The 18,788-nt window shown below is 32.5% G+C and overlaps 1 protein-coding gene across 1 annotated transcript in view; it reads left to right on the top strand.

Annotated features, from left to right (window-relative positions):
• Nucleotides 1–6,732: 6,732 nt before the first annotated feature.
• Nucleotides 6,733–18,788, top strand: part of LOC113376320 — a 45,807-nt gene continuing 33,751 nt past the window's right edge. The window contains 7 exon segments of the mRNA XM_026616230.1: nucleotides 6,733–6,744; nucleotides 7,743–10,665; nucleotides 10,720–15,171; nucleotides 15,843–16,769; nucleotides 17,176–17,348; nucleotides 17,417–17,617; nucleotides 17,697–18,611. Of these exon segments, the coding sequence (XP_026472015.1) occupies nucleotides 6,733–6,744; nucleotides 7,743–10,665; nucleotides 10,720–15,171; nucleotides 15,843–16,769; nucleotides 17,176–17,348; nucleotides 17,417–17,617; nucleotides 17,697–18,611 (9,603 nt within the window).

The raw sequence follows: 18,788 nt of genomic DNA, 5'->3' as shown, positions 1-18,788 counted from the left end.
TGACTACTTTGACGGGGTCACCGTCAGCAAAAAAAAATTAGGGTCCACGAATTGAAAAAAAACATGACAAGGGGTCCAAAAAAGTTAGGAAACCCATGCTTTAGATTAATGAAATTGCTAACTTTGACTTTTCAAATTTTTAAGTATTTAAAATCAAGAAACTTACTGGTCACTGTCGATCAATGATTTCCAAGGTGACCCATAAGGACCCCCAGGGGTCAAAATTATGGCAACAAAATTTTCTGGATCCATGAATTGAAAATGAAAAACATGGCAAGGGGTCCAACGGTGCAAAAAATTTTGGAAAGCCATGCTTTCTTTAGATTAATAAAATTGCTAACTTTATTGACTTCAAATCCTTAATTATTTGAATTCAAGAAACTTACTAGTCGCTTTTGAACAATGATTTCCAATGTGACCCATAAGGACCCCCAGGTGTCAACATTATGGCAACAAAATTTTCTGGATCCACAAATTGAAAATGAAAAACATTGCAAGGGGTCCAACGGTACAAAAAGTTGGAGAACCAATGCTTTAATATAATAAAATTGTTTCAAGCAATATTAGATTTTCTGTATAGAGCTGAGATTTATATGGCGTCAATATATCCTTGGGGGAATCTTTCAGATCTTTCTCACGAAAGTTACGAAAGTATTCCAAACTTTGACACAAGTTAGGCTACATTTAAACAATATTAAACAACTATAAATTATATAATACAATCTATATATTAATCTATATTTTAAATATTAATAAGTAATATTTTGCAATCCGTCACGGTTTGCAAACAGTTCGAAACGCATTTTACATCATTGCGTTCTGGCCAATTAATCAAGCGATCTCCGAGGATAACCGCAATCTATATTTTATTTTATTTCGCATTTTTTCAAAATTAATTTTTCATAATACTGTGGTTAGGTTGTTTCATTACGTTTTTTTATTAGATTAATGTATAAAAAGAAATTCGATTGTATCGCGCTTTCTTATTTAAATGGTTTTACAATCTATGAACCATTTTTTGCAATCTTGGAACTGAAAAACAGTCATCGAATAAAGCTAATCTCTTAAGATTAATAATTATGAAAGGATAGATAAATGTAACAAATAATATAATTTTTTTTTTTAGATTTTTCAACAAAAAGTGTTTTTTTATAATTTAGAATCGTTTTGAAATTTTCATCATTACGCTTACTAATAATTTAAATTAAATTTCAAATTTAAGCTATTTTTAAAAATGCTATACAAAAAACTACTGAATATTTTCTCAAATTTCTTTTTTTTATTTGAAAGTACGTTTATTATTACCCGGCAGTATTATACTTTGAAGTGAAAAAAAATTGAGAAAATTATTAGTAATTGTTCGCATAGCATTTTGAACTCTTTTATACTGAATATTGTTTCAAAGTTTTGGAAGACATTTCTTTTGTTTTTGGGAAATTAGAAATATTATATAATACCATAAAATTAATTTAAAATTTAATTTAATATATATATATTTATGAAGAATGTATGTACGAACGTATGATGTACTTCTACTGGTCCACGATTTAAGTGAAAGTACAAATCTGATATGAATGTTCGATGTTGGTTCTTCAACCGGATCAGAAAATCTTGCAAGCTCGCGAAAAAAGCTGTTTTGTAAAAATCACTATAACCCATTTACTGAGACAACGTTTTTGAGCACTAGTAAATCACAATTTTTTGGAAATAATTATTATTGAGAAAAATTAATGATGTCAACTTACGAGGAATAACAACTTGCGAACTTGCAAACCTGTCTCGATAATATATGTAAGTCAAGTAAAAATTTGATATCATACCGCTTGATACGGAGCTGACCAAGATATTACAATATTATACAGCTTATGCAATTAGCGTTTTCTGTAGTTAATTAACATGTTTACGTACATGAAATAACAAAACTATCAAAGATTGGAATTTCTTCTCGTGGAATTATAGGATGTTAATAATTGGTTTTAATTTCTCCAACGGAATGCGTAGACAGAAATTGCCATTGTATTCTCTGATCATTAGTTAATGATATATATATATATATATATATATAAATATCAAAAATAATAGTTTTGTCAAGGTGCTATTTATTGCAACGTTTAGGAACTTGTTACGTTCCATCATCAGTAAGAACAAAATATATATATAAATAATAAAAAGAAGGATCCTAAAAAATTAGACAAGGTATTTAGTTACCCTAAAACATATTTTTAAATAAATATGATTATTTTCCTACAATTTTGCTTTTTGAATAAAATAGTTAAACGATTATAACCTTAAAAAACTTAACTATAACAACCTTTAACAAACAAATCTTAACTATATTATCTCGACTCACAATGTAACTTATATCATGTAATGTAAAAATATTTATGAAACAATTAAATATTCGTTTTAATTTTGGTTTGATATAAACCAAATTATAACCATTTTTACGAAAGTAACACATTTTGAGATCTTTTGGTAGATTCTTAAATTGGTCTTAATTCAAATTTTAGGTATAATATACAAAATTTGAAAATCCCTCATTTTAGGATTGAAATTGAATAAAAAATGATTGATACAATTGACATTTGATCGATAAAATTGTTTAAAAATATATTTTAAAAAAAGTTTGAATTTTTAAGACAATTTAGAATTTTTTCCATCACTTCAAGTGTGGAATTTATCTCAAAACTCTTGACCTTATTAGCACCTACCAGGTGGTCATAATTGACCTGTGACAAAACAAATCGTAAAAAAGAAAGTGCAATGAAAAGCTTTTGTATTAAAAGAATGAAAGTATTTTTTTTATATGCCTGATATCATACAAGATAATGTGAATGATTGACGAGGCCTTTTCAACTAGAGATGTCTTTAGCAGAGAGAATTGAAATGTAAATTAAAAATATATTTAGATGAACTGTTCTATCAAAATATTGCAAGGTTAAGATTGAGAGTTGATAAAGAATATTTTTTTGAAAATAAATATTAATAAAAAAAAATATGTTTGATAATTAAAGTTTGCAATATTAAAAATACCAATCAAGGATCGGTTCAACAATTGAACAAAAATAAGTGAAGGTTGTTTTTAACTGAAGTGGAAACTTTGTAGTTTTATGAGCACTGGTGCTCGAAATTTTTCACGTAGTTTTTCAGATAGCAACCCAATGGTTGAAAATTGATAGTCTTATTGCACAAAATTATCTAATATTGTTCATAAATTTTTAATTAGATCCAGCAATTACTAAAATTCGTATATATTAATATAGAAAAACAATTAATTTAATATTATTATCATTTGCTAATAATAATGAAATTATTAATTAAAGTTTTCAAAACCTTCTGAACATTTTGGCTTACCTTAGAAAAAATGGATATATGTACGTGTGTGTGTGTGTGTGCGCGCGTATGTGTGTGTACGGATACAAATTTTTGTCGACGACTTCGGGAACACAGATGAAGCGATTTGAATAATTCGATTCGTATTGATAAGGAGACCTGCTGATTAGATTTTGGCAAAGGCAGGTCTAGCCCTTCCGAAGATATGGGGCAAAAAGTGCCAAAAACGGTAACTCAGTTTTTAGGAGAACGGAGCGTCCGATTTGAATAATTCAAAAAACATTTTACTTGTATTAACAATATGAAGAACTGATCAAATTTTCATGAAGGCAGGTCTAGCGGTTTCGGTGATCTAGTAAAAAAAGTAAAAAAAATGCCATTTGGCAGTCAAAAATGATCATTAGACATATGCACACTAAAAATTTTTTTCACATTCCTATGGGTTCCAAAGCAGTATCGTCTCTATGCAGAAAGCAGTACGATTGCTTTGAAAAAAGTTCAGAATTTCCAGAATATTTCAAAATAAATTTTTCTTTAAAAAGTCTTTTTCAAAAAAAGTAAATTTTTGTCCAAAATTTATAGTTTCTCAAAAATCTAATTTTTTCAGAGTAATTTTTTTTTTTAATAATGTTAATCTTTTTAAAAAAAATAATTTTTGGTACGGGAAGTTCCAGCAATTTGCCTTAAGGCACGATGCCATGCGCCCCACTAGTTTTTATTTAAAACACGACACTAATTTTAATACAGTATTCTATCCTTTTCTAAAAAAAAATTTGTAACAAAAGTTAAATTTTGAAGATATTTACAAAACCTTGAAATAAACTTTTTATCGTAAAGTAAAATTATTCAGCGCTTAAAGAAATGTGATTAAAGAAATGTGCAAACGTTTTTTTTTCAGTGATATCTTATAGACCTAAAAAAATACGATTGTCCATTCAAATAATAAAATAATTGGTTAAATAAAGATTTAATGCATTTATCATTTTCGGGGAATTGTGCTTCAAAAAAAAAAAAAATCTTTGGACTTACTAACCAATCAATTATGGAGCATACAATTATTTTCCATAAAAATAACTTTCCAGCGACTCGTCTTATAGGATATAAAAAATATGTAATTTTGATAGTCTGTTCTAATAATAAAAAAAATAGTTACATAATATTGTAATTGAAAGTAAACGCCTTCAATGAATTAATTTCGCCAATTCCTTCAAGGTCATATATATTTAAAAAAAATATATAATTTCATTCATTATCAAATATATTACGACTTCGAGTAACAAAGAAATTTAGATCCTGCAACTATTTTTAGGTTATTAGAAGACATTTGCAAACGCCATGTGCCTTGTGCAATGTATTGGATGTACAAGCGATTTGCTTGAATAGGAAATTTTAAATTAATATGCATACAACGATACTATTCAGTTTCTAATATATAACATGCAGTTATAAACTATTAATATTTAAAAATATAAACATATTAATAAATTAAAAAATAATTACATTGTACATTTACCATAATTGTGATCAACCTCCTGTATGGCGTGCATTGCAGGTATATGTACTATATCAAGTTTTTCACTATTATTTACCCATTTCACTATTATTTTCTCAAGAAGTTTATTCAACACACATTTACACTGTTAAACTGTGTTATTCGGTTAACACTAATACACACGACCGATTGAAAAATACATACTGACTGCAAAATACCTGCGGCGTCAAAATTATTGAAGCAAATAAATAGGAATTACATAAGATGGGCGATTGACTCATTGCACACTTCTGGGTGCATTTGCTCCAGAGACAAATTGTAACCAATAATAATAGAATATCGACTAATTCTTTATATAATAATCGATAAATATTGACTGATTGTTTGTGAACTTTGTACTTGATGTGACTTTAGAATAAACAATGCTGCCACTAGCCTTACAACAATGTTTGTAGATTAGCCCCACAAAAAAAAATTGCCGCGTTTTTTACTTTGGGGACTAAAAATCAATTGCCAACCTGTATCGATCACAGTATTGAATACAGTCGTATGATGGCTCTGTGGAATATTTAGGCATGCAAGCAAAAGTGGCCATAAGCAAACAATTGCACTGCGGGCAAAACATTTGGAAAAATTTGCAACTAGAAATTTTACTTAGAAATATACCTATTGGATTATTAATTTAAAGTTATATGATTCTAACCATAATATTTTACTATGAGCTGGCGTTTATCCTAGTATTTTTTCTCGAGATGGCAACCCAGTGGTCAACCGCTCTTTTGTTTCATTTGTAGTCTTCGTATATTAGATATGTATAAAATATTAATTGATCCTTGAAAATTATCTGAAATCAATTTATCAAGACGCATTTACTACTGAATTATCTGATACTAATTAAATTAAATAATATTTTGATAAATTATAAAAAGAGTAAAATTATTAAATAATCATTCACACAAGTGGAAAATAAATTTGGCATCCAACAAGCTTAAAAACACGAGAAACAACACTGATAGATTGTTGTTATATTTTGAGTCAGTGGTTTCCAACCTTTTTCGCACCTATAATTGTCGCGCTCTTCTTAATTTTATCAATAATTTTGTTTCATGAATTCTCGACTGATATTATTAGACTACTACAAATTAATATGCAATATCATGTAAAAATATGCATGAAAAATAATTAGTTTTTCGTTCATTTTTTATATCATTTCATATTTTTTGTTTATTTTTGGAAATTGTATTTTGAAAACAGCTGTATGCCCCACTTTGCGTCCCACAGATTGGAAACCACAAACTTAAACTTAAGTTTAAGTAAGAAAACAAAATTTAAAAGACTGATAGTTTGCTGTGATACCTTGAGTCAGGGGTTTCCAACCTTTTACTCACCGCACCTCTTCGTTCTAATAAAATAATAAAATTGTCACACTCTCTTTAATTTTTTCACCAATTACATCTCAATTGATATTACCAGACTATAAATTAATCTGCAATATTAGTAAAACTATGCATAAAAAATAATTATATTATTTTTATAAATATTTTTTCGTTTATTTTTTTATATTATTACATTTTTTTTTGTTTATTTTTGAAAATTGAATTTTGGAAACACCTGTATGCCCCCTTTGCGTCCCACAGATTAAAAACCACTGCCTTAATTTTGCAAAACCAATATTTAAAAATGAGAAAGTAAATTCGAATTTTGTTTATTGTTAAATTTAATTATAATTTTAAAGTGTATAAAAGAAATTTTGACTTAAAGTAAACAATTTTTAATTAAATGTCAATAAAATTTTGCTCTTTTTATCAGATATGATCAAATTAAATGTTAGTATTTTGAAAATATGATTTTAATATGTTATATTTTTTCAGGTACAATAAACAGAAACTTTCACAGAACAAGAAGAGATGCAAACGACGGTAAGATAAAATCCAAACTTCTTAAAAAATTGTGTAAATCTTTAAAAAATGATAACTATTTGTACAAATTGTTTTTTGAATGATTGCTTTGAATGAGTGAACATAGTAACAGCAACAAATTTACAATTGGAAATGACTGAATTTTTAGAAAACTATATAATGGTGATGGAGAAAACTTTAGATAATTTCCTACATTCAAAATTTTACTAGATTTATTAGTAGTTAAAAATGAATCTAAAATTGTGATTGTTGTAATCACTTTACATATACCTTTTTAAATAACATCTTTATACGAATAAAATCTTTGATTTATTAGATAAACAATTTTAGTTTGTAACATTCATTTAATTTCTAATAAAATTTAGTTTTGCAAAATTCACAGCTTTATGAATTTCTGAATAATCTTTAACTTCATAAATTTATAACTAGTATATAAATTTCCGACATAATACATAATTTGACTTTAAATTTATAAAGTATGACGATACATTAAAATTAGTTGTGTGAAATGTCAAATGATGTTGGAGTGATTAGTGTAAAATTGTACAATTGTCGTTGTCAGAAAATTTTGTATATAAAAGTATTATGAATATCTTTATAACTATGTTCATATCAGTGTATTATACCATCAGTAAAGCATGCAATGTATTATTTTATGTATTGAAATTCTAATGTATATGTATGTAGCTTATTTGTACAACAAAAATTTAATCTGATTTGGAATACAGTTTGATCAAATTTTGGGTGAAAAATTATATATATTCAATAAAAAATATTGCTGATGTCTAAATTCTGTTCGCTTTGTCAAAATTTATTTTATACGCTTATACTGTTAACGGTTGCTTAATTTTGTTGTGCGTTTCACTATTTTCTAAAACTTTTATTAATTCTGCTACATATACACTATCTAATAAGTTTGTTATGTATTTGAAAAATAAACTTTTGTATGAGTTTGGTGAATGATGTATGTATCTATATATCTTTTGTAAATAACTAAGATCATTTTATCTTTGTTTCTTGACTTCTGTCTACTTGCCAACTCCAACCTGACCGCTCGGATTATAGATGTGACCACCGTTCTATTGGTGAACAATAACCGAGCGGCACATGGAAGATTCCTCAACGTGAAACCAGACGTCGGTTTATTGACATCGACTGCACGTACCTTCATCCAAGAAGGGGTGACGACACAGTATGCAACACAAGTACTAGGCACAACACTGGACAACGGACGACTATACGCCCAATTGTTGACCAAAAGCTCACGAGTACTTTACGACAACAACGACGCATTACCGTCCCGTTCACATAACGACATCACTTACAAGAAATGGCACATAGACGATGGTCCGCGTGGCGAGGCGGTTCAATTCATAAAAAACACCGATTACATAACACCAGACAAAGCAGGTGCCTATCTCGTATTTCCCACATCCCGCACTCCTAATTCCTCTCCCTATAAATTTGTCGAGAGACAGCATCAGAATGTGGATGCACAACCAATGGAAATAGTCACTGCTTCATATATTCGCGAAGATAAACCATTCCAAGAAACACCCACATTTGAACGCTTAGTACAAGAAAAACCAATAACTTATCGTGAAAGTAAATCGGAATCATTTAGCGTATCTCGAAATGGCCACGAAACGCGCGAAAACGAAGTTGCAGCTGAAATTAATGCTTCCAAGATAAAAGCTGAAGAAACATTACCAACTTATACAGTGCGCAATGAATTCTCTCCGAGTGGATTTTATTATGAAGAACCTTATGTTGGCGCTATTACTGAACGAAATAAGCCAAGCACAGTTTCTGATTCTAAAAGGGGTGGAAAAATGTTATATCGTGGTGGAGTTGCTATACAGCAAGAATTACAAAGTCTCAGTACCGTTACTTATCTCGGATTTGCAGATTTTACAACTATTGTCGGAGATACCGTAATTGTATTTTCACCGCATACAGCTACTAAGCAACCTGATCTTGGGCACGTTACAACAGTTTCTGGAGCAGCTACTGTGCAATCAACAGCATCTGCATCAGTTTCAAATAATAAAAAAACTATATACCAAGACCAAATAAGCGCAACAAAATCTGAAACGGAACATAAAAAAAGTATGGCTTCTGCATTACCTACTTTAAATTTAAATCCAGTCGATGAACGAAAAAGCAAATCTATATCTCACTCTACTCAATTTGAGGAGGAAACTACGGAACAGATAAAACCAATCACAGATATTTCAGATATTGAACATGAAGATATCGAAGCTAAGTCATCAGTTTTAGCTCATGAGCAAAACACGTCCAAATATGAAACAACAACGCTCGAAGAAGAACAGATATTAACCGTGTCCCCAGAAAGTATTGAACCTTCAGAAACAACTACACCTTTAATGCTGTCAACTCCTTCAGATGAAGATATTGCTAAAATATTTGCATCGCTGGCGGCAGCTGCTCAGGCTACTGAACCTTTAAGTTCAAGTTCTAGTCATATAGAAGAACAAAGTACTGAAATTGCAACATCGGTATTGGGCGGTGCTACTACTATATTTTTCGAGGATGACATTATTGCAACACCCACGTTGGATGTTACTAGCACGACAGAAACAACATCTGAAGAACCCTTCAATGAAAATACTAGCACAGAATATTACGAAGAACCGACGACAGAAGGTCTTATTGTGTCACCAGAGTCAGAAGTAAGCGCTCAACAAATTACTACAACAGAAGATATATCTATTCAAAATGAAGTAGTTACCATTGATCAAGAAGACTATATTACTAAATCTATTTCACAAGCAGCAACTACGGAAGTACTGCCAGAATCAAAAGATGTAACTGAAAAAGTCGAACATTCGACAGAATCAATCGAGGAAGAAGAATGCAAAGATAATAAGGTTACACCAACTACAACTTTCAAAACATTTACATACTTAACAACATTTTTCATCCCAGTTGATGCGGAAACAACTACAACTTCTATTAAATCGCATCAAGTAGTTAATACAGAAGTGTCATATATTACAGAACCATGTAATGTTGAAGCTACAACGATTGAAACTCCAATAAGTCCAACATCGGTACAACAAATTGAAAATGAAGCTACTGTAGGAGTTCATGAAACCACAACTGAAAATTATGAAAGCTCCACTGAAGAGGAAGAAATAACAACTCAGTTTGAAGAAATATCTGTAAAAGATAGTGTTCTAACTACAGAAAAGGAATCCTCTACAACAGATGCTACGTTGCCATCTACAATACCCATGGAAGTAGTAACTGAAATGAAACATGTAACAGAATCTACTACGACAGAAGAAACACCGGATGCAGAAGAAGAAATTGAACTTATATTTAAAACTCTTTACACTACCTATACATATTTAACAACATTTTTCCATGAATCAACGTCTAGTGTAAGTAGTAGAAAAGAGGTTGTCACCAATGTAATAACATCAACAGTAGATCAAGCTTTCATACAACAATCAGGTGATATGTTCCAATCTACTTTAAATGCGGCAGAGTCATTTACAGCTGTTGATGTTAACGAAATTAAGCCCACCAGTGTGGGAATTGGAAGACCAACGGCTACCTACGACATCGTCGATAGCGATTTATCTTATGAAGACGAATCTTCGGACATAGATGTAATACACACCGCCACACCAGCGTTAAATGAAATTCAATTGTTAGAAACAGCTCAAGCCGTTAAAACATACTATACTACATACACATATTTCACGACTATATTTGTAGATGGAGAGACTGAAATTTCTAGTCGGACTGAAGTATATACAAACTACGTTACTCCTGCAATTGATGCAACAAGCCTGCGAGATGTGATTGAAAAACCTTTAAGCACAAATAGCGAATTAACTGTACACGCAGAAGATAACGATGTTACTCAACAAACAATTAATGCATACGATAGTACTATTACAAGAAATAAAATAATCGATTCATCAAATTATGAATATAATATAGCGAACGGTGATGAACAAAATGAAGTCACCCCAGATACAGCAACAATATCGTATAGCACGTTATCTCGAAACAACAATATAGACGATATAAATATTTTACAACTTGAAGACGGACAAACCATATCTACAATGGTTACTGATGTTCGAAGCAGCAGTTCGAATGGAGAAAGCCGAATAATAGATAATGTTGACAAAAGAAATATATTATTAGATGATCAAATTAGTTCGGAAAGTAATACGGATGAAATATTGCCATCCCCAACTTTATTATTGCAGACTAGTTTTACAACATTTACGTACTTCACTACAATGTACATAGGCAGCACTTCTAGCAACGTAGTAAGTAGATTAGAAACAATAACAAATGTTGTAACTGAGACACTTACGCCAACAAGAACCTTGAGCATTGAAGACTCCAGTTTACCAGTAACATACTTCACAACGTTTACGTATTGGACAACATTATACAAAGACGGTTCAACTACAATTACAAGCAGAGAAGAAACTATATCAAACATAGTAACTCCTGTTATTAATATAGAAGAGACTATATCACCCAAGAGCTTGCAAACACTGTCTATTGAAAGTACTCCCACTATTTTAGATGAACCAGTTTTAGCAACGGATGATGCCTATGAACCAACCACATTTTATACAACTTACACATATTTCACAACTTCTTACATTGGAGATAGTACCATACTAAATAGCAGACTAGAAACGATAACTAACATTGTTAACCATACTGATGCTACTGGACGTGCAATTGCAATAAATCCACCAAGTAAAAATACAATCGATAATAATAATATAAAGCCTGACAAAACTGCTGCACCTGAAAGTACTGCGTCATTTGCTACAGGGTTACTTTCTACAATCCTAAGTAGTGATATAAATAATGGCATTGTAACACTATTATCAACTGATGTATATGGCACTTACATCGATGGTCTCTACGCAAAAGTTTTAGAGAGTACGACACAAATTTTAACTCCAACACCATCCATATCTAGTGAGACTCTAGCTTTGAGTCCAACAGGAGTTGTTTCTATCAACGAAGGAAAAATTGTCGATGCTGACGGAATTAGTACCACCTTCTATACAACGAAGGCATTGGGCACATATATAGATAATTTATATGCTCAGGTTATTGAAAGCACATCATCAATTAAAATAGACGAAGAAAAGAAATCTGAATTGCCATTCAGTACAGAAGCATCAACAAAAATACACAAAACTGGATTGGTAAGATTGATTGAGGGATCTATAGTGCAAAATCAAACTACTACTGTATACCAATCTAAAGTTATCGGAACTGTAATAGATGGTAGATATGCGCAAATCATTGAAAGTACTTCAAGTTTCTTAAGCAATAAAATCAAACCAACTGTAACAGGAATAGAAGCTACTTCCACAAAAGCTCCTGATCAACTTATTAAAGCAACAGCATCTATCCTCAGCCCATCACCCGTAGCTGTAGAAGCTTCATTAAGCGATAGTTACCAAACTGACAGCAACGATGAAGAAGGTGAAGGTGAAGAAGGTGACGAAGATGAGGAAGGTGGAAATAGTCGAGTTAAATCACGTTTGACATTCTCCACAAAGAAACGTACTTTCACACCTGTGATTAGATCATTTGCCTCTAGAAACAGACCTGCATTCAATCCAAAAAGGAAAGGTTTAGGAGCTACGAGCGCAAATACAGTTACAAGATCGGATTTAACTCCAACTGTTACGGCAACGCCGGCTTTGAAAGGAAGGTTCAGTAGTAGCAGAAGAACAGGTTCCTCGGGTATCAACAATAGTGCATCAGTAAATCCATCAGCTGGTGGGTCAAGACGATTTTCAAGACCGCGAAATAGCGCGGCAGTTACAGGATCAGCTTTTGGTAATGGAAACAAACTTAGAGGTTCCTCAGCAAGAATTCAGCCCACGGCATCAACTAACTTTGGAGCCAGCTCAAGAAGAGGAGGGTTTAGAAGTTCGGCCCGTCCAGGCAATGAAATTAAATTGACTAGCTCAGCTGGTACAGGAAGCTCAAGATTTCGCGTAAGACCCACACTTGCTTCTGGTTTATTAAGAAATCCAAGTTCAAATACCTATACAACCCAAACTACAGATAGCACGGAAGAAGAGTTCGAATCAGCAACTGCGGCAACAAACGATCCCACTAATTTTACTGACGATGATCAAGATAATCTAACTTCTTCAATAGCAACAACTACTGAAAGTACAACACGAAGAAATCAGAACCCACTATTACGATTCCGTAGACCACCACTCTCACGTCCAGCAGGAGTTAGTGCTTCTACATCCAAACCCGCTGCTAACGGTGGAAAAAGAAATGGAAATTTACAGAAAAATAAAGCAACTACAACAACACCAAAACCAAAAGCAAGATCGGGATCATTCAATAGACCCTCACCGGCACTACAAAATAGAGCTAGACCTGCCAATAACTTATTTCCCCCGCGTGGTTTATTTAGACCAAGAACACCCCCACCACAAGAAATAGAAGATGAAGAAAATAAAGATCAAGAAGAACAAGAACTCTCTGATGATGACATAGAAAATGAAAGCGATGATGATAACGATTACGACAGCTCGAATACTGAAAGTAAAACTGAAACAGTACCAGACAATTACTCCAAAAGAAAAAGTTTGAAAACAACACCAAATATAAAACCATTTGTGAGTTTTAAACGCCGAACAAAACGTGATGCAGCAGATTATAGCAGTAGAAGCAATTTTTCATCAAGATTCAGAAGACCTCAACCCAAAGCTGAAGAAAAAGTTGATGTAGAGGAGAATGAAGAATTTGTTGAAACAAAACCTAAAAGCTCACGTTATACACCAAGACCGAGAACATCTGGTTCGCAAATATCAACTAATAGAGTACGTCCTACACCAGCATCCGCTAATAATGGAAGATCACAATTTACTTTAAGAGATAAAGATTCAAGTTTATCAAATCGTTCAAATTTCAAACGCCCAAGCACATCGAATACGTCCCTTAGAAGAAAAACATCGTCTACAGCAACAAGACCAAAGGCGCCCAGATTACGTAACTATAGTAGCCAAACTGATGCACCAGCTTACACAAGATCAAACAGTAGAAGTCGAACGACCACATCAAACCGTCGCCCAACCTCGCGTCCAAGAAGCAGAGTTTCGGATAATTCATACGATAATAATTACATTGCGCCCAGTTTTGATGGTACTATTACAGTTACCCACCACATACCGACTGAGGTAACTATACCTATTGTAAACGGAAAAGTAACAGAGTATAAAAATATAGTTACAGCTAAATTGAGTACAGAAGTGTTGGGTCCTAAACAATATAGTACGGTTGTCGGCAAAGATGGTAATCCAGTAACAATACTTAGAAGCGAAGTTACTGGTAATGGAGGTAACGAGATTACTCACTTTTATTTACAAGAAACACCAACTACAAGTGTCATATTTACCCCAACAGTTATCAGAGGAAGAAAAACGTCATACTCGCATGTAATTCCCAGTACAGTTTATGATGTTGAACCTGTAGTGTCTACAATACAACCACAAATATCAGCAAATGCGCCACTTGCAAATATATTGTTATCTCAATTGCTATTAGGAAACTTTGGTTTGCCACAACAAAATATAAATCCATTGATTGGAAACTTACAAAATCAAATGCCCACAACCCCAACAACAGAGTTCAAAACGAGATCAACAACGTATGTGACTACCGTAACCGGAGCTATGTCGACTGTAATTCCATTAACTTTCCGTGGCAAAGAAATTTTAACTACAATTGTAGATAGTTCAGTAGATGTAATAACTGCAACTGAATTCATAACCGATACGATTATCGTAACTCCAACACAAGGAGTGAATGGTGGAAACCAGTTAAATAGTTTACTGCTGCCTTTATTGCTCCAACAACAAAACCAACCCCAAAATCCAGTGTTAGGACAAATTGATAATAAAAATTTTGATGCACAATTGTTATTCCAAGAAGACACGTTTGACGAATCGCGCTCTCGTGGCAATTTCAGACATAGGAATATCGAAAACGAATCATTAAATGATGAAATACCGTTTGAAGAAAATACTAGTAGGCCAAAAACGCATAGGAAAAAGCCACAACCCCGGCCACAAAAAGAACCTGAAGTAGCTCCAGCGCCACCAGAACCTGAAACAAGTGTAATAACTCTGTATGTTTCGGGAAGAAGACCAGGAGAATTCAGCACAGTTTTATCAACCGTGACAGTGGGAGAAGGCAGCACATTAAGAAAACGTGCTGCAGAATATGTTGAAGTTCAAGCCTCAAAACTCCCCTCTTTTGCTCCTTCAGATAATGAATTTTATGATTATTATCTAATGCCTGCAACAAATGAAATTAACCAAGAATTTGAAATTAATAAAGATGAAACACAAAGCCTAGAAAGTATTATTGGGGATGTCAGTAAATATATCGATCTACAGACACCTGCACTTGGCTCATATTCAACAAAATATTTACAATCTACGAAAAAACTTAATAGAAAACCTGTCGCAGTTACCGATGGGATTTCTTCATCGAACAATGAAAAAAATCATTTTTTAGCGTAACTGGCCTTTCTGAGCTAGCCCCGCTCATGCCAAAGGTCGAAACGGAATATAATCTAATCAGGGGCAAAAATAACCAAAATCAAATAATACTAAATTTAACTCAAAATTACGTTTCGAATCCCGTTGGCAAAATAAATAACAAAAATGATACAAATTTAAGTAAAAATATTCTAAGTCATTCTTTTAAGCGAACAAAAAGAAATATTGATTCTAACGAAGAAGAACCGGAAAAATCTGATTCACCTATTAAACATCGTAGAAAAATAAAAATTATTAGAAGACGCCCAAAATTTATTGATATCGCAAATCAAAGCTTAGATAACTCGATTATCATTAACAGAGAAATTGAACTATGGGATGATCATAGAACACGTGTAATAGTTACCAAAAAACGTAGATTAAATATCAATATACATACACCGACTGCAACAACTAATCGTCGAAGGGTTATTGTAACTAAGAAACGACTTTTAGGAACACATTCTAATTCATTTTCAAACGTTAATGATAATTCCGATTTAATAGATACGGACGAACCAGAACCCTCAACGGTGCTGCCTACTGAAACATTTAGTACCATTACTGATAATTTCTATTTCATCACACCGGATACACATTTTAATATTGAAGAACAAACACTACAATATTTTTCTGAAATTAATCCATCTGAATCATTTGAATATTCAGAAGAAACTACAGATTATTCTCCTGAATCAATCAAAAGCCTACGAGAGTCTCATCAGTACACTTTAGAGACTTCGCAATATTCACCCGACGATTTTCAATATCCGTCAGAGATTTATGACGATGTCCTAGAGACATCTGAATATTTACCAGAAACATTTGAAATCTTTACGGGAACTGCGGGTTATTTTTCTGAGTCTACAGAAAATTTGCCTGATAACTTTGATACAGTATCGGATACTATAACATATTTACCTAAAACTTATGAAATATCTGATACGCCAGAATATGCACCAAGTGCAGTGACAGATTTACATCACAGTACTTCAATAATAACAGAACTCCCTAATTCCTCTTCCCATCATTATGTAACTACCAAAAGTTATGAAACTCCAGTACTTGAGCCTGTCTCCAATTCTATTGAACAATTACCAACACAACCAACTGATATTCCTAATAAAAATATCCTTAAACAAAGCGTATACTTAGGTGACAAAGACATTTCAGAAATTATAAACACTGAACATATTCCTTCATACGAGATATATACAACCTTGCTTAGTGAAACGGTAACAAGTGCTTATATTAAAAATAAAACCTATACTTATGTTGTAACAAGGGTACATGAAAATGAGCAACTAATAACTTCCACGACATCTGTGAAAGCTGCTGTAAAAACTGAAGTGCTGACGTTGACGCATACGCTGACATTGACAAAACCAATTACCTTCTCCGATGGTCCTACTCTCTCCGACACAAACTCTGAAGGTGAGTTTCAGTACTTTAACTACAAGCAAAGCATTACGATAATCAACAACTTTGTTGATGTATCAACCAATAATATGCTAGCTTGTAACTGCCTAACACAAAACCTAGATTGTAAAAAGTCCACTCAATTTTTATCCTCGTTTTCCAGTTATTAAGCTATGGCATAATGTGACTTGGTACCTGTTTTCTAAATCTAAATCAACATAGTAGTTTATTTTCAAAATTCTAATTATGTACATATATTGATCTTCACAAGCATCTTTTCATAAAACAGATATTTTCATTTAAAAATGTATATTATTTAACATAAACTCATTGTAAAAATTATCATTTATGACAAACTTCAAAATCAATTAAATTTTCTGCATGTATACAATTACTTTATTAATATTTTATATATGATTAGATTATTTAAATCGTCTGCGATCACTTGATGCCATATCAGGATTTGAAGATACTGCCAGGTATAACATTGCCACCAGGGTAATGTCAAATGGTGTCGAAGTAATCGTTGCCGGAGATAAAAGTGTAGATACGGAAATTTCAAAAGACGCCCTACCGCGTGGCGTTGACTCCAGCGTAAGTCAAATTAATTCAAATTACAATTTTCAAAAACAGGAAAAATGTTAACAATATTTTTATTACAGGGCGATGATATATCATTAGTTCAACCTAACCAATTCATCACTAAAACTTTGCTTACTACGTACACATACTTGACAACGTATTTGCAAGGTGGAACGACAACAGTTTCCAGTCACGAACGTATTATTGCAAATACTGCAACAGAAGAAAGAAATGTTGGAAAAATTATGCCCACTCCAACTATTGGTATTACACTAACTGAGGTAAGTCTAGTTTTCTGTTAAATATTTTCAAACGATAATATTAGTTATTCAGCATTCAGCAATATGAATATATTTTTAGAATCCAAACTTGGCCGTCGGTGTATTTCATACAACTTATACATATCTGAACACTATTCACGATGGTGGAGTACCACTCACAGAATCTACCACTCATACCGTCGCAAATACTGTTACTGCACCCGACGATTACTTGTCATTACTGCAACCTTCCGAACCTACTACTGCCGTTTTAGATACGAATACGTATTACAGTACAGTAGCACTAACAAAAACGTTAACTGAAGGAAATTCACAAAAAATAGTTAGCAGTGTTAATACAGTAACACAAGTAGTCATAACTGAATCAACACCACCCAGAGGTATGTCAGTAATGACGTCTTACATTGCATTAGATGTTGAAGATCTAGAACCATCAGCTGTAGCGTCGATAGCAACAACCGACGTGGTCAAAACCCATTATGTAACTTACACGTATTATAACACATACTTGGAACATGGAAAAACGGTCGTTCGAACAAATGTATCTACGTCAACAGATGTCGTGACGGAAAAATTGTACCTGCATTTAAAACGAACACAAACCGATACAACTACCCAAAAACCTATTAAAACAAATACAATTGAGAAATGAAACGTTGCAAGATAAAGAAGTACAAGTATTGCAACTAAAACCTATTTGACGACATTCACTTACTTCACAACCTTGCTAAAAAGTGCACCAAATGATCAAACGACAACTGTTATAAACTCGCATACACGCGTAGTTGAGAATGTCGTAGTAGAACCTAGCATCAACAAATCAACCCAAATCAACAAAGTTGTTATTACGCAAAAGCCAGAAATAAGCACTTCTATTCAATCAAGTAAAGTGAAAGTAAAGTCAAAAGAAAAGGTTACTCAAACAAAAAGTATAATACCTACTTCTTCTTCTAGTAAAGTTTTACAAACAAGCTCTTCTAGTTCCGATTCCAACGTAATCACGGGTTCGACAATATATTTTTTTTGATGATGACGAAGTAGCAGCTACGCCGGTAATGGAAATGCTAACAAAAACGTTATGATGAAAGCGATATAATTTTTTTAAAAAGTAAAACATTCAATTTTAAATGGCCGAACTCAAATTCTAAGACAATTGTTAATATTTTGGCAT

This window comes from Ctenocephalides felis, unplaced genomic scaffold, assembly GCF_003426905.1.
Source record: "Ctenocephalides felis isolate EL2017-DRISC unplaced genomic scaffold, ASM342690v1 CF-g0.4_SCAFFOLD_01886, whole genome shotgun sequence".
NCBI lineage: Eukaryota > Metazoa > Arthropoda > Insecta > Siphonaptera > Pulicidae > Ctenocephalides > Ctenocephalides felis.
This window is presented reverse-complemented; position numbering and strand designations above follow the sequence as displayed.